The 25,985-nt window shown below is 36.7% G+C and overlaps 1 protein-coding gene across 1 annotated transcript in view; it reads left to right on the top strand.

Moving 5' to 3' along the window:
• Nucleotides 1-25,985, top strand: part of LOC139959699 (xylosyltransferase 1-like) — an 84,209-nt gene that overhangs the window by 34,950 nt on the left and 23,274 nt on the right. The window contains exons 2-3 of the mRNA XM_071957505.1: nt 6,429-6,963; nt 25,101-25,270. Of these exons, the coding sequence (XP_071813606.1) occupies nt 6,429-6,963; nt 25,101-25,270 (705 nt within the window). The remainder of the gene's footprint in view (nt 1-6,428; nt 6,964-25,100; nt 25,271-25,985) is intronic.

The raw sequence follows: 25,985 nt of genomic DNA, 5'->3' as shown, positions 1-25,985 counted from the left end.
AGACTTTGTTTTTGTTGTAAACTGCTTTTTAAGTCGCAATTCTACTTATTGCACTACAGTATACAACTCATAAAAAGTTTCCATCTTAAAGATTATCGCTCTTTTTTTGTGAACTGTTTAAGAGGTGTTTTAACCGAATCGTCATTTGTAACCCAAGCAAAGGTAATTTGGGAGTATATATGGGCTTTTCAAGCATCCTTGAGAATTATATAGTACTTTATAGTACATATATATTCTAACATGTACTACAAATTAGAATACATGTATATAAAGTAGTGATATGCTAACTGTATATGCTTATCTTCATTGGATGAGCATTATAGTGAAAAAGTTAACTGGAGTTTTTTCACAATGTTCTAATTTTGTTATATCGGAGATAGTAAAAATGTTTCTTTTGCTGAAATTTTTAGCTTTGACAAAATAAAAGAGACTTAAAGTAGCTAGTTGTGTTTTTTCCACTGCAATTTACGTTTGTTGCCAGGTACAATATAACAGAATACAAATACCACTTTGTAACATAGATCTTCCAACAGAGGTTTTCAAAGTTTGATGTCAGGCAAACAAGACCAAGAAAAAAAGGAACACTTTCTCTAGGTCAATAATCCTTTCAAACATATGTGTACCTATAACTTCATTTGCATGCACGAATTAGGGCAGAATTTATCATTCATAATAATTGTTAAGAATAAATTACCAGCCCAAAACACCATTTTACAGGCAAAATTCGTTTTGTGTATTTTACTTTTGTATTCCCCTCAATGTATGCACTCACAGTTAATCCATGAAATACACACATTTAGAATTTGTTATATAGTTGTGTGTATTTTGTGGGAAGTATGCAGCAATATAATGGTTCTAATGCAAAATTGAAAAACCAATGAACTGAGGCTTCAGTTCACCTGAATTGAACTCTATAGGGTTTGGTTATATATGTACTTGAGCTGTGAGCTTGTGTTTTGTAAGATGTAGTTTGGCTGATACTGATAGCTAGATGGGATTTATTTGACAATCTTCCTGTTAAATTTGACAGGGTTTTTTCCCCCCTTCTTCAACGAACCAATCTGCTAATGTGTCAACCTTTGCCGAAGCCACCAATTAAAGTCCAGCGGAATCTCAAACGAGCTGATGAAATGCTTCAAAAATATCAATAAAAATAAAATATTTCGCAGTTGGGTATCGTTCTCTTGAAGTGGTTATAATGAGATCATAAGAGGATTTGTACAGCTATGAGAGAGACACATTTGTCAAATTAACAGCTCTCCATTTCCAACTGACCTGCTTTTAACTTTGTTAACCTCTCAGAACCTTTGCTGCAGACTCTGAGACAAGAGTTAAAGTCGTCATCGCAAGGTGCTAGAGAGAGAATATAAAGTACTTCTGTCGAGGCCATTTTCATTTTGTGTGGATTTATGATGGTGTTAAAGAGCTTAATTTGAGATCCACTGTAAGTTAAGCAGTTATTAATGACAAGGTTATAGTGCTATCTCTAGTTAATGTGTATATATATTAAATGCATTGGAAGGTATCTTTGTCTCATGCACCCTCCTCCTTCAGTGATTATATGTAAAGATCTACAGTATGCTTAATTCTGTATTTTATAGCAAGAATTTAGGCTGTTACCTTTCACTAATCTAATTGCTTCAGACCAATTAAGTGAGTAATTTGCAAATTATAACCCTGACATTTTGCTATATATATTTATTCCTTTAAATAACTTTATTAAACAATTATTCATGTGGAAACTCAAGGTGGTATAAATTTATATACATGTGCAGTATGGACATTCACATAAAGTTTCAAAAACCCTATTCTTCTTGATCCCTCTACTCATCCCATCTATTGCCTTACTTGTCCCCCTGTTCCCCTTTCTCAGCCTCTTTCACTTTGAGATATTTTTGCATGATAATTCTGATTTTTAGAATCATATAATTATGTATCAGATGTTTATGTATCAGATATCTATTTTACAAAACCTCAAGAGATGTTCTAATCGTCTTAAAAAACGCTCAACATTCTGTATCTCGTGGCCTCAAGTTACTGGGATAAACTTTAAACACACAAGATTCAAGGTAATGCGTTTCTGATGAAGCCATTAAAGTATAAATCGAGACTTAGCACAGCTATACATTTTAATTTGGCATACACAGAAACTTGTAGCAGATCACACTGTTTATATGCTGTATGCTGACATTAGAAATTCTGCAAAGTTGTCCTTCAGACAACATAAATTGACTTTCTAGGTTTCTGTAAAGAGAGGTACATGTAGTTTTCACACAAAAATATATATTTGATAAAGCATGAACAGCTCTTATCATGAGGTCATTCAATATAAACTTGACTTCACCACCCCCCCACTACCCTCCCCCTCCTATTACTTTCTGTAATATCTTATGGTCAGCAGTTTTCAAATTAATGCAAAAGGTCGATTCAAATAGCAAATCTTAAGTGAACTCAATTCATAAAACGCAAGGAAAAACTACTTAATATTTAAAATCGTCACCACCGGTCTTTCTCAGCGACTAATGATTCCATTGATGATGGATGACCTCATCAAAAATATGGTCAGTGGCCTAATTTTAATTGTCTATATTCAAAGACTTGTTCATCTATGGTCAACTTCTAAAACGTCAATATTTACCTTCCTGTCCTCAAGAGTGCATCCATGGAAATAATATTTCTTTGATCAACTTGTTCTCTTTTTAATTTCCCTCCCATCCCCCCCCCCCTTTTATTATTTGTCATGTCTTAATTTCATCGATGACCTTCGGTTGGGCACTGACCATTTGAAAGCATGCTGTCATAGCACTCCATCGCGGCCCATCAGTCAACGACTGATGCTTGTGGAAAGTTACATATATGATTGATTTAATCAAGGGGCAGAATTAGTCAATTTGGAGTTTTAAAATGAGGTTTAATTTGATAAGAACAGAGGAAAATATCTCCTAACGGTTGTATTAAAGTAAAGATGCAGTGAGAGTGAGGACAAGTTGGTGATATTTTTCTGCAGCCAAGTAAAACCTGCACAGAACACTCGGTTGTTGCGAATCTTCATGCAATGAACAATTTAATGAACCATGGACATGTGTGCAACTTGCACAAACAGAAAAACTCTGAATTTCAAAGAAATTCGAGCAGCGTTTTGCCTTTGATTGCAGATTGCACTGCAATTTTATCATAAATTAGTGAATATTTTGGAGATAAGATTGAAGATTGATCAACAATTAACTTACAGCACTCTGATAGAGTTTTCTTTAACACAATGAATGCTTAATTAGCAAGTATTTGAAGAATTACTTTGATCCTGTAGATTGTGACACCCCAGACACCTTGTCATAGGGACTATTATCGATGGAATATATATATAGCAGATGTCAAAAATGGATCTGTTTCTTCACTATTTGAACTAAAAGTGGACAAAATAGTAAAACCAATGAACCGAATTAAGCAAACTTTCAATGTTTACTTAAAATTGTTTCCTTGCTTAACTGTCTGCTCACAACATTTAATAGTCCTCTCGCTTTTACCATGCCTAGAGTGAATACATAGTTTACCTAAATTAACCAGTAAGTTTTGGGGAGTTTTTTGGAATTTCAGTACCAACTCCAATTGAAACTTAACCAAAGGTGAAAGCAAGAATCAAGTTGTTCTTAATTTACTTCTTTTTTTTTTTTTTTTTTTTTTTTTTTTTTAGGATGATTGTTCTGTGTAATAGGGAATGATTTGAATATATTCCTCCCTTACCTGTCTCTTTACTACTATTGCACTCTCTAATCTGTAGACATATTCCACAAACTGGTCATGTACGTTACGTGTTACTGTACATGGTGAAGGGCGTGGTGAAGCAGTTACAGTGCCCAGTGAAGCAGTTAGACTGCCCGTCCCACAATCATATCATATTCCACAAACTGGTCATGTATGTTACGTGTTACTGTACATGGTGAAGGGCGTGGTGAAGCAGTTACCAGTGCCCGGTGAAGCAGTTAGACTGCCCGGCCCACAATCATATCATATTCCACAAACTGGTCATGTATGTTACGTGTTACTGTACATGGTGAAGGGCGTGGTGAAGCAGTTACCAGTGCCCGGTGAAGCAGTTAGACTGCCCGTCCCACAATCATATCATATTCCACAAACTGGTCATGTATGTTACGTGTTACTGTACATGGTGAAGGGCATGGTGAAGCAGTTACCAGTGCCCAGTGAAGCAGTTAGACTGCCCGTCCCACAATCATATCATATTCCACAAACTGGTCATGTATGTTACGTGTTACTGTACATGGTGAAGGGCATGGTGAAGCAGTTACCAGTGCCTGTTGAAGCAGTTAGACTGCCCGTCCCACAACCATTAGGTTCCAGTTTAAATCCTCACCAGTAACCAGAGTCTCTTGTCCCAAAATTCAAAATTGCTTCTCTGCAATGTTTGTTGAGTGGAGTCTTCCATGTATTTATTATTTCTGGTTTGCGAATTGGGGTTTGATTCTGTTCTTTCAATGGTTTTGAAACAACTTCGTTCACCATAGCTGCACTGCAGTTACTATGAGCTGAGTGCCTTAACCTTCATCAGTATTTGAGAAAGTGGTCAGATGGTGAGGTACACCATCGTCCATCGGAAGAGGATATTAAATGGCAATCCCGGGAGCAGGAATGTGTGCGAATACTATAGGCCTACCTCGTAATTTCTCTGAAATACTCATTGCAAAATGAAGGCTTGTTCATGTGTTCTCAACTCTTTCAATTTCTTTTCCTCCCTCCCATTTGAAATATAGGTTCATGTAGTTGACATTTTGAAATCAAATGGGGTTTTCGATAACATTGTGGGTAATTTCTCTGTGGAATCAGTGTGGTTTTAATGTGTAATTTGGTCTTCACTTAATCTTATTTAGAATTCCTCATGGGGGAGCCATGCCTGCACATGTATGGGGTGATAAACAGGTTTAGCCCTAGATCACGATCTGGGAGTTTTCGAATAAATTATTCATATATCACATGGCTGGTGAGGACGACATCTAAGGAAATTTACAGACACTTTAAAGCAATACATTAAATATGCACGAATTATTTATTCAGCATAGAGTGCTTTAAATATATAGTTTATTAAATTTAAATACCAATTATTGGGGACAAGTTAAGGTACCTTCATGGCCAAATTCAAAGCACTCGTACTGACAGTATGACATTAGGACAGTACGACAGTATACAAGAATATCCATTGTCTATGTTAGGAATTGTACTGTGAATATGAGCGCTTTGAAGCAGGATATTGGAGGACAGTATGGAGTGTGGTATTAGAGCTCTTTTGGAATAAGATAAAGATTAGGAACTGTTCAGACTGTCAGTTTGAGTGCTTTCAAGCATGATATGAGAAGACAGTACAGCATGGTATTAGCATTAGAATCAGATAAAAGGTTAGGAACTGTTCTTACTGTCAGTACAAGTGCTTTGAATCATGATATGATACACTGTACACAGTTGCTAATGAAGTTGCTTTCTGTTGCAAGACTAGTTGCCAGATTACTCATGAGTCATTATGAACCTTAGTTTTGTAGTTTGGGACTTAATCATTCCAGTAATGAACTTCCACTGGACTCTACATTATTATGATTATTATTATGATTATTATGATTATTATTATTATTATTATTATTATTATTATTATTATTATTATTATTATTACTATTATTACTATTACTATTATTATTATGATTATGATTATGATTACTATATTATTATTATTATGATTATTATTAATAGTATTATTAATATTATTCATAAGTCATGAATAATCATAATCAATTGGTTTTAATTTCATTGTCACACCACTGAGGAAAGTGATATATTTAGTTGTTTAAATATAATGTACTATTCATAACCAATCACCCCTCCTCCCTCCTCTGCATTCTTTGCGCAGGTCCTGATCCATGCAGTCAGCCTGCATACCCTTTAGAGTCAGCAGTTCCCTAACTTTATCCCCCCACAAACCCCCTGTGGATGTCAGAGTTGTCCACCAACCCCCAACTTTTTGAGACACGATCTGAGTCATTATTATACTATAATATGCATAACAGTACTTCGTAAAAGATCCAGTTCATAGTGTAATATTGTAGAGTTTGACGATAGGTACGACTTTTGTACATAACTGACTTTCAGAAACGTCTCACCAACCCCCTGGGATGGACTCACGCACCCCCTGGGGGTTCATGCACCCCAGTTAGGGAACCCCTGCTGTAGAGTATGCACCTCATACATATATATCTGTGATGTAGAGTATAATAAACATCAATTCTTGCTTTCTCCGAGACTGTCCATACATCTCTGCAGTGTTTTGTCTATCATCCCTATAAATATCTCTCAATGTTTTTGTTTTCTTTAAAAAAAAAACCCGACAACATGCAGTTGAATAACGATTTACAATTCCTCTTTACCAACAGAATGGTGACTACGATGGTAACCAGCCTGCTGGTCACTCCGCCGTCAACAAAGAAGAGGACAACCTTCTCCTTCTCCATCAACAGAAGCTGACAAAAGTCCCTAGCGATGGTAAAAATGCCCCCAGCGATAAAGAAGCCTATAGGACTAACCTTAAAGCTGCTGAGGAAGGTTTACAAATCAAAAATATTGGCAAAATTGCAGATGATGCCGAAACGAAAAAGGGGCTGAATGTAGTAAATAGGGAAACTGATTCACGGCACGCTCATATATTTCATAGTACGTTTAACAGTAGTGATCCTAGCAGAGACAAATCCAACGGGAAACTTGCCAGATTAGAGGAATGGGAGCGTCCACCCACACCACCGGCTACGTATTACCCAAAATGCTCCATAACTCGTGCAGACGTGGAACCTTACTCGGCGATCAGTCGAGCCACAACGTCGGAGTGTAAGCAAGATATCGCGGATATTGTCTGTAAGATGAAACAGGGCACATTGTACCCTATGAAGATGCCGCGGTTTTGTCCCGTAGAAGGTAAGTTCAAATATCCAGGGGGTAATTGCATATATACTGTACTTGTAACGGTAGTATGCAGAATTGGCTCAATTACCTGCATACATGTGGTTGACAAGACATTGGAAATATTTCATTTGCTTCGCTTCTCTCTTACCTGTCTCCCACTCCACATCTGCACTTTCCCATCTACCTAACTACACACTGGAACGTTTTAGAACTGCGCCCTCGCTCCCTGGGCTCTCACCCACTTATACCTCCTTCCGAATCTACCACTTAGGTAGAAACTACATGTTTTTGTTAGCGTCTTTTTCGTAACAAATTTCACCCGTTTTTTACGAGTTTTGGAACTTTATCTTGGACCTGGGGCAGTAGAAGCTCCTAAAACCATCGTTTCCAAGAAGCACTCTACAAGTATCCTTTTCTTTTCAGCATATTTTGTCACTTCAATATATTTACAGAAATGTCTACTTCAGCCCTTCCTGTTCCATATGTCAGTAATGTTTGGTCAACATGTGATATTATTAAAGTTACCAAGCAGTTGGAAGTCAAGGTACAACCATCCTCTTGGCCCCAATCAGTTAACTGACACCTAGAAAAACTCCTCACATGTTCAGAGTCAACAATATTTCATTCACTCCCCTCCTTACCTATCTCCGCCCGAAAGTAGCACTGCACCCCCACTGATCCAATTCAGGGACATTATGCCCTTTCTCTTCCTTCCAAGTGCTTCCAAAAACTCCCATGTGAACGCACTTGTGATCAAGTGATCGTGGTCACAGGTTGGCAAAGGAACAGTTTACATGGGCATTTATGATGGTGCAGACTGTGTGTTGTAAAATGCATATAACTATATATATATATATAGTTATATATATATATATATAATATAAAAGATAAACAAGCGAATATTTTTAACAACGACATACTGCTATATTTCGGAGTGGTCACCACTCCATCGTCAGGCAATTGTCAGACAATTGCCTGACGATGGAGTGGTGACCACTCCGAAATATAGCAGTATGTCGTTAAAAGTATTCGCTTGTTTATCTTTTATATTATCAGTATGGACCACTACTATTTTTATATATATATATATATTTATATATATATATATATATATGTATATACTGTATATATATATATATATATATATATACACAACTACTAGTGTTTCACTAGTCTCAACATATATGGCTTCTCAAAGGACACAGCCATGTTCATCTGGTAAGAAGCTTGTAGCAGCAATTTATCAGCACAGTTTGGCATATCTGTAATAAAAAACATTGTGAGAGATTTATTGAGCTGATTGGAGTGCATCCTTATTGTTGTTAGAGACTTTGTAAAGTTTTATGATCATTCAGCAGTTGCATTGCTCCTACCCCATGTTTGATAACATCTAACTTGTAGAACAAGCTCTGGTAAAATTAGTGTGAAATATCAGTTCCAGCTAGGATTCAGTCAGCTTTTACAGTAGGGATTCCCACTCATAAGGCATTTAATAAACAAAATCACCAAAATCTTAAGGCTATCATAATCAATTAACACTGTTGTAATCTTAAAACTGTGTTTATAGTTTGTCAGTCAAGATTAGGGTAGATCTTATCTACCATAGATATGAGAGAATAAAACATAATTAAAGCTATTTGTTAATTAATGTGAAAAATAATTTTTAAAAAAGGTCCCTTAACACTGTAAGAATACAGGCTAACATGAATTCTTGCTTCTAAAGATGCTTCAAGAATTTTTTTGTAACAGCTTAGATTTATTTAGAATGTTAAGAGGTTAAAAATTTTCACCGTTAATGTATTTAGGTACGTATACTGTACTGTATGTGTATGTAGTATATAAATGGATTTAATGAACTTTAACCAGCATTTTACTGAGTTTGTTTACTCAATATGGTTGCATAGGTACAGTAAGCAGACACATGTATGTGTATGTAGTATGTACAGTACATGGATTTTATTAATAACCTCTTAATGAAATTTTACCAGTACTTTACTGAGTTTCTTTTTCTCAACATGGATACATAGGGTAAGCAAACATGGACTAATGCTTGACCTTTTTCATCCAGCGAAGGATCACAAGTAAATATTTAATCCTAGAGAGCTGAGAAAATAATTAACAAACTGCTTATCCTTCTGGAAAAAGCCTGGTAAAGTTAGAGGGCCAATTCAATATTTGATGACAACATTTTGGATTTTCACAAATTTTCTGTCGACGCTTGTGTCAATCACTTCTTTTATTAATAACAATACAAGCTTGGGCGAACACAGATTCAAGGAATACAGAATTTTTCGAAATTTTCAAAAGTTTCAATAGTTGATAGAGAGATTTGATGTTGGTTAGTCTTGGTGAACGTAAGAGGATTGAAATGACTTTAAAATTTGGAATGATCTGGAAGTATTATTATACTTCTAGATCATTCCAAATTTTATCATATTTTACATTATTAATAATATAGTAATTTCCTTGTAAACTACAATATTTACAGTATGCTCAAATTGTTGGTGCACAGCATCCGTATATATTTGTTGAAAAGTATAAAACTTCATAAACATGAATACATGCAAATAAGTATGCAAATCAAAAAACTTAATATGATTTCCTTACGGCAGTGTGGAAGAAAATAATTGATAAAGGTCACGCATTTAAACATGTATTGCGTCGTTTCTTCATTAATGATAAAATCGCAACCATTCAGTTGAGTTTAATCCTACATGATTATAACATTTTCCGACAAGGATATTTTTTTCTCATGCAGCTCTGATACCCTATCAGTACATATATTAAGTATAGGCTGTAGTCATAGAAACTAGTTTTATGTCTATAGCCTATATAGGCATGTTTGCTTTACCATGCCTTTTACAGTAGCTGTCTGATTATATAGTGATATAGCCTTGTATAAACTGGCCCCGGGCCTGGTCACTCTAGACAGGCCGACCCACTCCTCATTCTACCATCCCTAAACCTGTAGATGAGGAGCTCTTTCCGATACAGATTTTGCATCCAGACAGTTTTCCAGGAGCTTTAAGGAACAATGCAGCTGAGACAGCTGACGCAAAGTTCAGTGAGGTACAAAAACATTTTTGAAGTTAGAAGTTGTTACAAAAACAAATCTCTTCCGATTTACCTATAAGACTCATATTAAGCAAAAGAGGCAGAGAGAGTGTGAATGTTGTGATGGGACAGGTAAGTTTAACATTAGTAATAAAAAAAAAGTTATACTTTGGACATGACCATTAGACCTCAAGTGTTCCATACAAATGAAGGCATAATTAAACCAACTCAGAAACACCTCATAACTGCCTAAATATTAGATATCCTTGCCAAATCAGATTGTATTACAATTTTCCAACAAATGCAGATTTCAATCACAAGAATGGAGTCAAAAGTATCCGTCTTTTGCTCTCTTATTATCGTCCCTCTGATGTTGTCGTTGTGCACCTTGATAGCAAGTTGTATTTATTGTTGCAGCGGGATCAGAATTTTATTATTAATGAAGGGAAACACAAGGTATGTTTTTTCGTTGAACTCAATCCCCCTAGCAGGCAGGAGTGTACTATAAACTACACTGTGTAGGCCTTCCTCCTACTGTTATTATTATAAGAACCCCATCTTTATTTGACAGCTTTGTTGGTGTTCCAATCAGTGTCTTAAAGGGACAGCCTTATATTTATGCAGAGAATAACAGTGGAGTGAGTTTGTCCTTATAACATCTATACCTGTAATGGGTCATACCTGTGCATTAGACATGATTGTTCTAAATTTGGAATGAATAAATTTACTTTCTTATCTGCCTAAACTACATGATTGGAATGTTTAAGCACTTCATCCCCATGTTTGGGGTACAAACCTCCCACTTTCTCAGATTGGAGTGTTGTAGCACTTCATCCCTATCTGTGGGGCACATACTGTACCTCCCACTTTCTCCGATTGGAACGTTTTAACAATTCATCTCCATGTGTGGGGCACATACAGAACCTCCCACTTTCTCGGATTGGATTGTTTTATCACTTCGTCCTGTTTATTGGGGCACATACCTTCCACTCTCTCAGATTGGATTGTTTTAGCCCTTCATCCCCATGTTTGGGGGCACATGCCTCCCACTTTTTCTTCCTTCCAAACTTACCATTCACAAGCAGCAACTATGGAATGAATAAGATAGAGTAAATCATTTTTAATCAAACTTTGATCAAATTACATTGTTAATTAGCTTCACACTTCCATTTCTCCCAAAATGCCATGGTACAATATTAGCTGCCTCTTCAGTGTGACTGTGTCTTTAAGATATATATTGCTGTAAACTGGGGATGTGTTTTCTAACCTGCTGGTTGTATTTTGACAGCTCTATATGTCATTGACATATTCTTGTTGACTTTCAATCTTAAAACCGCAACTCTGTCCACTGTGTTAAGTTGCCTGCTCAGTAGGGACTGCCTGCCTGCATGGTGAGACCCGAGTTCACATAGGGTATGAATGTATACAGCATTGCATTCTGGGAGTTTTCAGGGGGGGGGGGTTGTCTATAGCATGAAACAGACTATGTGAAGACAGGCATTGTTAAATTAGAAAATACCTTGAAACATTTGGGAACCTTTATCAGCTTGTTAGACTTAATTTGCAAGCTTTGGTCCATAATAAAAATTTAAGTATGGGAAAAAGTTTTTTTTAAGATGGGTACTTTTGAGAAGTTGGGAGCATGCATGAAAATAGTTAAGAGCCTTCAGTCATAGTATGTTGGTATGCCAGGTTGCTCTGACAGAAACACGTAGCTTTTGAATTGTATGTTGAATGCAAAGCTAGGTCAACTTGCTTGCATACAGAGAATAATCTGGGTCCCCGACATGAGAAAGACCAGGGGAGGCCTACGATTCCCAATCATATTCACAGCTAGCTCAGTGATTTCCTTGTGGTTATAGTGCTGTGAAAGGTGGCAATCTTACCTCCACTGATAATATGAATTCGTCTCACAACTCCACCCCTACCCCATACACAACTGCAAATCTGTATTGCGATCTTTTAATTAATATAATGTGATTCATTATATGTGCAACTTCATTTAAGAAAACTTCCAGCCGCCCTTTGTAACTAAGTGCCCTGCTTGTAACCATCCAGCAAGCTCATTAGCGATTTTAGTTTGCGGATGGCATCACCGCAAGCCGAAAAAAAAAAAAATTGCAAGCCGAACTAAGATTTTGGGTGGTCGTCAATCGCGATTAGTGTTTGAAATCTCAACTATCGCAAGACCTACGATGTGTAAGTTATTTCAAGCATGAACACTTCAATTGCAAAGTCAATAATACCTATATCATTAATGCAATTTCACATGCAAAGCTGTACATGGTTCTGGTTTTGGACAGCTCCATTAATATACAATTTTTTCATTCTCCATGACCGAATTGCAATTAAGGCAAAAAGTATCTAAATGGGTCAATTTACTAGAATATTGAAACTCAAAACTCAAAAAACTCAAAACTGACAAGTTAAGCCATCGTGTATAAGATTAGACCATCTCAATACATGCAAGGATGAACACTTTTTAACTGCAAAGTAAATAATACATAAGATGTAGTTTCACATGCAGTAGCTGTATGGTTCTTGTTTTGGACAGTTCCATTAATATAAAATTTGCTGGTTCTGTATGACACGATTGCAAATTAGGCTTAAAGTATCTAAATGGGTAAATTTACTAAAATATTGAAACTAAATTAAACTGACAAGTTATGCCATCATGTATAAGATGAGACCATCTCAATTTACTTATTTTAAAATTTATGAAGTAACAGTTGAATTATCATGGTGCAGTAATTTTGTTTTGATTATTGGTTTTTCTACAATGTCATTAAATAGTACAAGTTACACAAAAAAACAAAATAATATGAACAGCAATGGAGTAGAGGGAAGTAAAACTAAAAAAATCCCCAGTGGCTTGTTGAAGAGTTTCACTCCCCCTGCCCCCCCTTGCCCCCCCCAAAAAAAATAATAGAAAAAAAAGGTGAAATAAAAATATATAGAAAAAACAATGAACTGAGGAATTGAAGAGAAAGTAACAAGGCAATTATGCAAAACTTATTTCACTTGACAGTTGACTAAGCGAGATGGAAACTTTGTGCTCATAAATATCCTGTCCATTTTCTGGAGAGATTGTTTGATCCCCCCCCCCAATACTTAGGCCACATGAATTAGGTTTTAACCAAAGGTTAAAGAATTGAGAGGTATGGTTGTTCACGATAGCTACGACAAACTGTCAATACTTGCGGGTTGCTCCATTTGATAAAAGGTTGCAGTACAGCTGTTTGGTAGATCAAGATTACGGCACTGCCTCAATAATAATGCCAGGAAGCATTGATTGTACTTGTTTAATTTCCTGTCAAAATTCTCCTAGGATTTGTTGCCTGTACCCTGGTTTATAACCTTGTGTGAAATCCTGAGAATGGCTAAGAACGTTTGCCAATTGATGTGTACGGTACGTGCGTGCGTGCGTAGGTCTCGATATGATAAGGGGGATTGGTGTAACCAACATTCTCTGAAGGGTATTCCAAGGATTTTCTTGTCTTGGTTGTCTCCAGGATTGGTGTTGGTTTTTTGTTTCTTTCCTTCTTTTTGACAATAATCTAGACTTCTAGAACAGTTAATTTGTATCCTGACTTAATGACAGTTAATTTGTAACCTCATTAATGACAGTTAATTTGTAACCTCACTTAATGACAGGTAATTGGTAACCTTGCTTAATGACAGTTAATTTGTAACCTCACTAGCGTAACTAGTGTAAACTAGCTTCACATACAGTATGAAAACTAAAAAAAATTAAACAAGCACCAAAAACTATGCAATAAGCACCCAGGCCACAACTGAGCATGTAATCCATACCTGGAAAATTTGTTATATGTTTATATGAATTTTTTTTTTTAAATTCCAAGGCATGTCACTTGCATGAATCTTGTTTGAAATCCTTCACATTAATGTTTGTATCTTCAAATGATGTATGACTTTGTACTTTTGGTTATTTTTTCATTTCCTTAGTTGATGAATCTAGGATTTGGCAGCTCTTTATCCTCTTATGTCACATTTGTTTCATAAATCCCATGTGCCTACTGTATACAGATTAAGGTCTCATTCTCTATACAACTCACAGTTAAGTTAGTTTATTAAAGTTGGACATCAGTGTTTATTTTGGAGCGGCAAGCCATTACCAAATTGCCGTGAATCAATCACACATTTCCGTCAATGCCTGATCAAGTCGTTAATGTCACTGACTTCCATTGAAATTATGAAAAACGCAAGATAACGGCATAAAGTTTTCAAACCTTGCAAAGTCATTAGTTCCACTGTTTAGTATCAATGAATATTCACAACCGAGGTCAGAAAGACGGTCAGACACAAATGTAGCATAAATGCCGGAAAAAACCTATTAATCATGATTCTACAGGCAATTACTCGCTAATTAATGGATACAGTATATGTGCATGAGAAACTGGACGTAGTAGTATTTACTGACAGAGTAGTGAATGAATGGCAAAAACTGCCCTGATAGGATAAAACACAGTGTTTGAGACTTCAAAACACTGAATCGTACTTTTAAAAGAACTGGTCACACAAATTGAAAAGTTCCTCCAATGTGTGATAAAGACATGCCAAGATCCATCAATTTTAGTGACAGCGAGCCATTCTGCAAGAGTTATTAGTTTTTACCACTTTTCAGAAATATTATAGCACACATTAACAGGAGTTGCGTTTGTCAAAAATTTTTATTCGTGAAGGTGTTGAATCTGTAGCTGTCTTGTGTCTGGTTTGCTGCAGGTGTTGTGGAAAATGTCATGGCCAGCATCCCCGCCGTAATTGGCTTATAGCTGAGAAATCATGCGATTAACTACCTTCTGTCAGCGAGAGTACCTTCTGCCAGGGTGGGATTTTGTCTTTCGTTTTTTTCTGAGATAGGTGATTTGATTATACTCAAGGGAACACTATAAGTGAACTTTTTGGAGGAAATTCGCATTAAAAAGTGTCATTTTTGTCAAGTTTATTCATTTATGGTGTAGCATAGTCTGTAAAGTAACAGCAAAGGTATACTTATCTAAGAAGAGAGAATTAAAGAGAGAAGAAACAAACATTGTTATCAGAACGGTCGACATCTAGACAAACCGACAATTCAATAGGAATAGTTTTTTTTTTTTTTTCATTTATATTGCATTTCACATATATCTTCCCTAGTAACGGTGTCTCTTGTAGTCTGTTAAATGCACTCCTCCTCATGCTACCAAGTGAGTTGTATGGTAACCTTAATAGTGCACTGACCTTCCCAGGTAGAAACAAGCCTCTTAGTCTTACATTCTATAGCTCTCCCCCTCCTCATATTATCAATGAAGCTGCTGTATGGTAACAATTAGTACTTATCTTCATTAGTAATCTCACTAATCTGTCTCCTCCACATTCTACCAGCTGAGTTGTATGGTCCTCTTAATAGCACTGACCTACCCAGGTAGTAACAAGCCTATCTTAGTCTTACATTCTATAGCTCACCCCTCCTCATATTATCAATGGAGCTGCTGTATGGTAACAATACGTACTTATATTCATTAGTAATCTGTCTCTTACAGTCCATAATGATCTCTAAATCCTACCAACTGACTGATAAATTAAAGTTTATAGTACTGATATATCTTCCTAACTACTGTATATAGCTACCCTTCTCATTCTTCCAATTAAGTTACCAACAATAAGAGCTAACTGTACTTTCATATAAAAAAAAAGTGGATCATTTAGAAAGTCCATATCTCTAGGACACTGTGTCAAAGGTAGGATGCTGAGGGGGCTGCAGCATCCTACAGCCAGGCTGCAGAGGACGGTCTTGTTCAGTTTCACACAATATAATGATAATAAGACTTGCGAGATACTGGTTCTTCTCACCTTTTGTGCTCATCATCTGGAACAGCCTGTGTACCTGTCGCAACTTCTCTTGCCATATTTTCCAACTCGCACACTTTGTTCCTCCAACAAACTGTATTTAACTGTTCCTAAACCACGCTTGAAGACCTATGGTTACAGAAGCTTTGAATACTCTGGCTCTTATCTCTGGAACAAGTTACCAAATCACATTCGAACATGCTCTAAACTTTCTACATTCAAAAGTTGACTTAAGAGTTAAGACCCATCTTTTCACTTGTTCGTTTGTAAATTAATCTGCTTTCTTTGTAAAGCGCCTTCCTTGAGCAGTGACTTTTGTCTACTGATTTGGCGCTATACAAGTCTCATTTATTATTATGATTATTAATATATAGGCACTGCAGTTTGAGGACAGTAGAAAGAGAAAGAAAGCAAGGTGGGTGGAAGACTTGGAATGAGGCAAGGGAAAGTGCACGAGCCAGGGACAAGTGGAAACAGAGCGTGATGGCCTTATGTGCCACAAGGCACGAAGAGGATAGTTGAAGTGAAGTGCAGTTTGATATAGATACATACAATATGCTGCACAGGGGATTTTGCAGCCGCTGCAGCAGTTATTTCTGACAGTGGTGCCTAAGCAGACGTTTGCCTCGGTACTTGTCGGTCTCAGCTTATCTAGTATTAGCATGAAACTAAATGGAAAAGTGTGTGAATGAAGCCTGGTTTGATTATTTGTCATCCTGTTTCACGTAAACAAATTAAGGGGATTACATATAGATCTAGATCAAAATGTTGCAAAAGGCAAACAAATTCAAATTTATGAGTTGTTAAATATTAGACTTTATGTCACTTTCAGTCAGCATGGCACTAGATGAGTTTATAGCAATGGGATGACTAGGATTCCTCGGTAAAATTACAAAGTCACAGTCCCTTCTGAAATTATGAAGTTCTTACTGGATGTCACTCAGTTGCTGTGACATATATGTAAACATCAAACCTTTCAATTGTGCCACAGTATATAGCTTTGCACCAACCCACTTTTCCTTCCGATAGAAATGGAATGTTTTAGTGATCCTCTCGTAAAGATTCACCTGCAAATTAAAATTTTATTCCATTACAGATATAGTTCTCCTCACTATGCAGGCACATAAGGATGCTTAAGTCTATAAAGCATCCCCTTTGATCTATAGTAGCATTGCACAAAATTACTGCATAAATCTCTCACACCCCTTCCCCCGCCATATACATGAATATTTTGGAATATTAACAGTAGATACCGTATGACAGTAAAAATTGCGCATGCAAAGTCCACCCCAGAGAGTATCCTATGGAATGCTTGAGAGGAGAGGTAAAGTGGTGTGACCGTGTGGGCTTATTGGTGTCAATACTACGCAACAAAGCCACAACTAATGTCTAAGATATCCAATGGTTATGCTTTACAATGTTGTAAAAACATCGCAGCTGTTTTCTAGACATCTGGCAATTATCGAACACGGTATAGTGATCGTTGGTGTTTTAACGTAGGGAGTGCGTTCATAAATAGCTATCTTTAGGAATGGACCTACAGTACAGGGTGGGGGGTTGTCCATATGTTCGAAGAGCTCGAATAAAAGCTAACAGAGAAGTTTCTGTATATATGCAGGAAAATGAAATGTTGACAATTAGGTGGTGTAAAATGTGTGTTTTTTGGGGGGCGAGGGGGGGTGGGGGCGTACAAGTCACCGTTGGTTGGGAGTTTTCAAGAAGTCCTTTGTTGCATGGATAAAACAGTGGGCGACTAAGAAGGATCGAATAAGGTGCTTGTATATGTGGGTATAGTTATTAAAACTGCATTTTGTATTGAGTTTATTGTAAACTTGATTGGCAAAATTCTGATCATCCTGGGACATGTTTGCACATACTTGGATTCAGCTTCCAGCTTTCTAAGATATTGTGGTTAAAGATACAGCGTATAATATACACCACTTATTCATGATTGAGAGACCAATTTGTCTTGTAAACCCCAAGATACGCAACTCAAAGAGTTAAATTTGTAATTTAAACACTGCCCTCAGTGGCGTGCGCAATGGGAGATGGGTGGCAACCATGGTCCCCACCGCCATTGTCAGTCGGGGCATATGTTTTTAGACCACCCTTTGTGTTACCACCTAATAATAGACCTAATCTACAGTCTAAATGTGCATCATATGATCAAGTACAGGATCTATTTTAAAAATGCAGAGATGGAAAAATCAATTGACCTTGTGGTAATGCTGAACACTGAGCAAGAAAGGGGGGGGTTGGTGGAGGGGGGTCTGATCGGTTTTTATTCATCACAGCTATATTACAAAAATGATTGTTGCACTTGTCCATATATGGTTCACGTGTGAAAGAGGGAGCTATAAAGATAAGCATTCTGGTGAAATTTCCATTCAGTTGGTTCTCACATTAGGTGTGAGGTATGACCATTTGGTCAATGTGCTGAAGTTAGCTGTCATTTTCAACTTCCCCCTTTGAAGTTGAAATACTGTACATGCATCAATACAGTTCCTTCAGTGAATGTGATGGAAAGCAAAAATAAACGTTAATATGCAATTTTAATAATTTTAACATGCTGCTTTAAAATAGCTTCTCCATGCCTTTAAAAGATCTCTCTTGCCACCTGTTTAAGATCAAAAACAGATATAGGAATTTTTACCGATATTAATTCCGAAACACCAATTGCAGATGCAGCTCCTCTCATTCCTCCTGGGAGTCACTTTGGCACAGAATTAGACTTTTTAATTCTCTGAAGCCAATTAGAAATACCGAATCCACTAAAATTGCCTCAGACTTAATATTTGCAATCTTGAGCATATTAAAATATACTCGAAAGTTCTTAGAGCACGTTTAATTTTCGATGCATGCATGGAGCGATATGGAATAGAGATCGGTCTGCACTTCGTCCTAAGATTGTAGTAAGAGCCTTAAGAGGTGTGAAGTAAATGCCAGCCTCTAAGGTTACCGGTAATATGAATAATAGATTTTTCTGGCTAGTTAATATACATAAATTCCTATTTATCATGATTTTCCCCGTTTTCATTATCATTGGTATGCATGAGAATGCATGATTCCGCTCCGTTCATTATGTATAATGTGTACTTTTCTCGGAAGTTGAAGATATATTCTGGAATTTCGGATCAGCTCGTATATGAAATGCTTATGAATGTAGAAGCACACCAGCGCACCAGTGTGTTGTGGAAGGCTGTAAAAGTAATTTGTCTGCCTTTAACTTGACGAACTGTGTATTGCGAAATCTTTATATTCTTACCCTATCACGTTACCCGTCTCACAACAATGGATCATCGCGATAAAACTCAAACGCCGAGAGGAGAAGCAAAACAAATACATAGTCAGTATTTTACCGCAACGATTAAGCTTTCTTCATAAATTGTTAAAACTGTTATTTTAACCAAAGTCTGATTCTTGAGCTTTATGCGAAAGTTGTTCATTATAATAGCAGATTTGTCTATTCCAAATATGGTAACATTTGTTCCCCCTGAATATTAAATTATCATTGAAAGATTTTGCTATTAAATAAATTTGTACCTAGGAACAATCTGTAACTCCTTTTATTAACTATACAAATTTAGTCTTCAGTCTGTGAACTGAATTCTCACGACCGCATGAACTACTGTACCACTGAAGCGCACAGCCTTTGCAGCTGGAATTACAGCTTAATGCAATAATGAAAGAACAATGTCGGCTAGAAGTCTTATCATATACAAAGACTGCGGACAAATGGAACTTGGCTAAGACATCAATATAAATGCTGGCAAGGTAGCGTCCACAGTTCAAGAAGGAAAAGAAAAATCAATTGTTTTGTTTTGTTCCACATGAAATAATTGGCAGTAAAACAAGAAATCAACATGGAGAGGTTTTTTATAGGCATAACTTAATATTTATGGAACTCCAAAGATAGAAAAAAGAGCAGCGAGCAACTTTCATTACTACAAAAATAAAAGGCTAATGCTTCGATGGTTTGTATGGATGCCAATATGTCTGTCACTTTCAATTATTTCTTCAGAATCAATAACGTTGACTTCCTTTGAAACATTCCCATGATAGACCAATCAATTAGCTATATTGTCAATTTCTGAAATGCGCGACTTGATTAAGACAACGAGGATCTTGTTTCGGAATCGCATAATTTCACAGCCGAAGTAGTTTTGTCGTAAACCCTTTGACAGTTTGAATATATTTGTATGTGTGTGCGTGTATAAATATCGCAGTAATCAATTAGACATTGTTTGTCGGCAAACATATAGAAAGTAAGTAACATGAGAAGGGAACATGAAGTAATAACATGTGACAGTCCCTGTCACATAAATTTCCAGTTTGAGATTTAAAGTGACAGCTCTGAATTTAATTAGTTAGGAATTTGCTGTAAAGTTACAGTCTTAATTTTTAGCAGCTGTTTGAATTTGCTCAAATATTCAACTTTGAGTGCAACTTATTGATAAATATATTTGACTAGTTTTCAAACAGCATTTTCAATACATTAGTCAATGTCAAATTTATCCAAGAGATATAAAACTGTTAACCAACTGCTTATAAATGTAGTCCTACGTACTATGTATGTACTTTGTACAATGTGTAAAAGTAAGTTGGCCTGACGTTTCGATCCTAGCAGGATCTTCTTAAAAGGCTAAGATCCTGCTAGGATCGAACGTCAGGCCAACTTACTTTTACCCATTCTCCTACACAGGCTCTCTAGTGGTAAAGCAGTTTGCTAACAGTTTTATTTTATTTTGTACTTTGTACAAGTGAGAGGGCCAGACATTTCAATCCTAGCAGGACCTTCTTGAAAGACATACAAACAAAAACAAGAAAAGAAACACTTAAAAGATGCTATACAGACAGACAACTAAATTGGACCAATGAACATGAATATTATTTTTGGACCATGGGACAATGAATTTTATAATTGAACCAATGAAGAAGGAATTCTGAAATGTCAGTACCTCTAACTTTCACAGAAATTTATCCAGTTGTATTATTTAAGTTACATGTTATCGTTGATTACTGGGCGGTGTTAGAAATCTAATGTAATTGAGATACTGTACGTGTAAAGTATAGGAAGATGGGTTTATAACAGGTGTGGGCAACCTTTTTGAATGAATGGGCCAGATATAAGGAGTGAAAATTGACTGGGCCGCACCTAGCCAACGACCTGCTGTTGATTTCAAACCTTTGATTCCGAGGACTTTCAAGCAATTGGTGTGCGTACTGAATCTGTATTCACAAAAACATAATGTCAATACAGTACAGTTGATAATTAATGGGGATAATAGGCCTAGCTGACAGCATCATTAGTGCCGATAAATTCTAAGCAGCTAGCTTGTTTTATGTGATGATGTAAAATAGATTGATTTTTTTTCTTTTTCTTGAGACATCTCACGTGGCGCAAAAATCACTGGCGGGCCGCATGTGGCCCGCGGGCCGTAGGTTGCCCACCCTGGTTTATAAGAACACATTTATGAGGAATCCATCAGGTTGATCTTCTTACTTTCATCTATTTTGTCTGGTCTGCTTCTTTAAGTTTTGTGAAACTTTTACAGAGATCTGGCGACTTTCCCACCAAGATAGATCATGAGGATTTCCATACTGTTAATGAAAGGAAATCATTCATAGGATGTTTATCATGAAATGAGATTTATCAAGCGTTCAGTCGCAACCGTAGATTAGGAATAATAATTCACAGGCGTTGACAGTTTTCAAATATTTTTTTTTGTCGGAAGGAGAGAAGCCTAAAAGCTTGCATTCTAGGGCTCTATAAATGGTAATATGTCTAGCTATTTTAATAAATGCTAAACTTCTAGTGAGATTTAGATCCAGAACTGAGATCATTCCAGATCGAATAAAGAGAATAATTGTCTAACATCCATGGGGTTGAAGCCATTGCACTGATGTCAATTGACATGGAATCCGAGATTCGATCCTTTAATAATAATAAATGAAACTTATATAGCGCCAAATCAGTAGACAATAGTCACTGCTCAAGGCGCTTGAGAGTTGCCAGGCTTTCCGGGAGTTGCCAGGCTACAAAGAATGACCAGTACCTTAATATTAATCTATACATATTTTACTTCATTGCTCCCTTTACCTGTCTCCATTATACTACATTTGCACTCAAATCAACCTTGCTAATGACAAAAGTTGGTAACATTTTAGTACTGCTTCCCCGCTGACCTACTTCAGGGTGTATGCACACTTCCTCTTCCTTCAGAAACTACCATTCTCAAGGCTTACAACTATGATTCCAGGGTACTTTTCAGTCCCTGGAATCTTGTTGAGTGGTAAAGTTTTGGTGAAGTTTGTGAAGTCAGAAAGGACCTGAATTCAAGATCACATCACCTACCTGTACATATCAAGCTCTGATAAAGCATCAATCCTGTTCATTTTCTGCATGTTTAAATACGAAATTATTTCAGTATTTTCAACCTCCCTTGCCTTACTATAGTTGGTGGTAAAGTTTTGGTGAAGTTTGTGAAGTCAGTAAGGACCTGAATTCAAGATCACATCACCTACCTGTATCAAGTTATGATAAAGTATCAATCCTGTTAATTTTTTGCACGTTTTGAACACAAAAATTGTTCAGTATTTTTAACGTCCATTGCCTTGCTATGGTTTTTACTGGTACCATTTTTGTGTGTGTAATCAACTTTAGTAAGCTACTGTACAGTAGGTTGGTTTGATTGCATATAAGAAGAATGGAGACAGGCAAATATACGATCTTTGGTAAATACCAAACCCAGTAGGTTCTGAGTTGACTAAAGTAAAGTAGGTATAATCACCTCTTAATCTAAGGATGAGAAAGCTCAGTAAGTACAGAGCACAGGGCTTGTAATCTGAGGCCGGCATCGAAATTTGGGCTATTAACTGGCTAAAATGTCGGTGTATTTCGATGGTTTGCCAGTAGCCAAAGAAAAATAAAGGCAGTGACAATTTTCTGCCGGTAGAAATTAAAAACGTAAACACATGAAGTCTGTTGACAATCGTCAGTCAAAGAGGCAGCATGATTTCTGTACCAGCTACTAACTAAAAACCTGTATTTAATGTAATACTGCTAATTATCAGCTGATATCATTTGGCCTGCTATCTTAAGCCTGTACCGTAACCGATGTGTGTTGCAATTCAGGAAGATGCCAGTAGAAAACTTTGATTTTAGACAAGTATGTCATTTAGATTTTGAAGCACTGGAATTTTGAATCAAGTGGCCAAAATTGTGAAATTATGGGCCTGCTGATGTCACTGATGATTTGAATCCCATGTTCTAGCTAAAACACTTATTTCCTCTTAAATTCTATGAAATAACAGACAGTGACTTTTGCATCATTTTTATGATGTTTCATGTTCGTAGCTATAATTATCTGAAATTGCTGTTGCAGGACGACAACTACCATGCAACAATGACGTATATATATAATCATCAAGTTTGTGCTCTACTTCAGTTTAATATCAAGGTCTACTTGGTATTCTCAATTTTTTCTCCTTTCGTTTTTTTCCTTTTAAGATGATCTCTCAAAAATATGAAAGACTCATCTATCCTCTGTGTATACAATTTTTTGTTTATGCTTAAATACAATTTATTGGCTTCTGTGATATGATTGATGAACAGTATTAGTAAATTGATTTTTTTTTTTTTTGTGGCCGTGGAGTGCATCTAGTCATCCGTCCTTTCAGAGGAAAATCAATTAGGTTATTCTTTGGGTTTTTTGTTCCATTTGTTCTTTGCTTATTTTCTTTCTCTGAGATGGCCTATCTATATCGCCTCCGCATCGGTAACGTGGAAAATAAATTCAAAAACGTGTCCGCAATTACCATGCAAGGGTGACACCGCAAAAGCGGAATGAAACAAATTGTATGGCACCTGCTGTCTAGGAAAGTCAAGTCACTCGGTCGGAAGATTTTCTCCTGGTGTAGTAGATTTTATTCGTTCAAAATTATTTGGAAATGTGGGACATTTGGGCCAGCTGCTGTTTCTCGTAGAGTATGAAGGAGGAGAGGTGGAAGAAGATGGGAATGGGAGCATGATGGAGAACTCGGATGAAGAAGAGACGGAAGATAAAAGAATTCCTTGGGTAACCGCCCGAATGATTCCAAACCTTTTTTAGAATCTCATATATTCAAAATGATCAAATTTGCCAATGGTGACTTGGTTCAGACTTTCCTCGGGGTACAAAGGGTATCAGAGCAATATAGTCTTATATTATATATTTTTTTCCCCCTCGAACCTTTTTTATTAGAGAAATACAAGACACATACTGAGGGATCATGATGTGGACGGAAGTTTGAAGGTTGTCCTAAAATTTGGACAACTTGAAGGGTTTTGTTTAGCGGTCGTCCAAACCGCAACATCAAGGTTGATATGTATATACTGTAATTAAAGTCTGTGTGAGACTGCAGTCTTTAGTAATTGGTTATTTCTGGATGGCTTTTGTGAGCAACATTCCTTAATTCAACAGTTTTGGTTGTTCTATTCTATAATCGATCCACACATACCATGAGAAGCAGACAAAAGTCACTTTTCATTTATTTTTGTATGCTTTGTATTGTATGAACTGTAATGGCATATCAATAATGCTTTGATAATGTAATGCTATTGCTTACAGGGGTGAACTTAAGGTTTCTCAGGACCCTACAGGGCCATTTGTCATATTATAATATAATATTAATATTCCTTCTACTTATTTTTCACTGAATAGCTTTATCTTCTTGCTGTGTGGCACAAAAACTAAATGGGATTAATTGGCTGAACACGAACAAGTGTCAAAACAAGCTCTTTGCATATGTTTTGCAAGGATCTAAGGGCAATGGGTGTGGGTGGTGGGATTGGGTGGGGGTGGTGGGAATAGGTGGGGTGGTGGGAATGGGTGGGGGTGGTGGGAATGGGTGGGATGAGGTGGTGGGAGGGTAGGGATGGTCCCCTCTTTAAGCAAGACCCCTTGATTGCCTTTGAATCCTAACATGCTGAGAGATTATTGTTTGCAGTTTTGAGTTCTCATTTCCACATTGGCTTACATGTCACTCCATACTTTCTGCACATTTAGATCCAATCCAATGTTCCCAGAATAGTAAGTTTGTTACATGGATGGATCCTCATTAATATGGTGAATCTGATTTTGTTGCAGATTGTTGAATGTCTTCTTGCATTCACATAGTATGCTAATTCATCGTTCTGGTGTAATAACCCTTTCATCTTTTTCTTACTTATGAGAACCTTTTTTTTAAATTTTCTTTTTATCTTACAGGAAAACCTTTGAAAGAGGTTGACAACCTTGATGAAGTTAACCTCTCACCCGCCAGTACTGTCCGCATTGCGTACATTTTAGTCGTCAACGGAAGAGCCTTGAGACAAGTCCGTCGCCTCATCAAACTTCTGTACCACTCAAACCATTTCTTCTACATTCATGTTGATGAGGTAAGTTGTATGGTTTGCCCTGGATGCAGGCTTTCAAAAATAGGTAAAGCAAACTAACTGTGCTGGGGGATTCACTTTTACCCTGATTCATGTACAGTATTCTGTTCTCCTCTGGGGTCTTACAAAGTCCTACAAGCATGACAAATATTTTTGTTACCATTTGTAAGGACTTGGAATTTGGATGATGTCTACCCTCCAGTTATGAAATAATGTTCAGCAGGATCTATGTATCTATATAAATATATATTTATATATATAATGTATACTACTTCTCACAAACGGTAAATTAATTTTCTATTCTTGGAGATAATGACATAGAGCATATATTCCCTCAACGGACTTCCCCCCCCCCCCAAAAAAAAAAGGATTGGAAATGCAAAATCATTTTCACAAAGTTACTCAAAACTTCTTCTCTCGTATCTAGATCGCAACATTACGAAAAAAATGAAGGGAAAAAAAGAGCAAATCCAGTTTTAAAGCTTGTAAATGGATTCCAAAGAAATCTGTTTGATAAATGAAATGTGATTGAAAGTTACAAGAGGACATAAAATGGGTATTCCCCTGTTTACTTGGCCCAGTAGCAGTGGCTCCGTTGAGTTTTGATGCTTGATCAAGCATAACAGCCCGGCGACAGTTGACACTTCTGCTGAAATTAAAGCTAGCAGCGAGAAGAAAGACTTCTTGGCTGCAGAAATCTGTGGGATCAAAATTGTTT

Source organism: Apostichopus japonicus, chromosome 19 (genome assembly GCF_037975245.1).
Source record: "Apostichopus japonicus isolate 1M-3 chromosome 19, ASM3797524v1, whole genome shotgun sequence".
In the NCBI taxonomy this organism is placed as follows: Eukaryota; Metazoa; Echinodermata; class Holothuroidea; order Aspidochirotida; family Stichopodidae; genus Apostichopus; species Apostichopus japonicus.
This window is presented reverse-complemented; position numbering and strand designations above follow the sequence as displayed.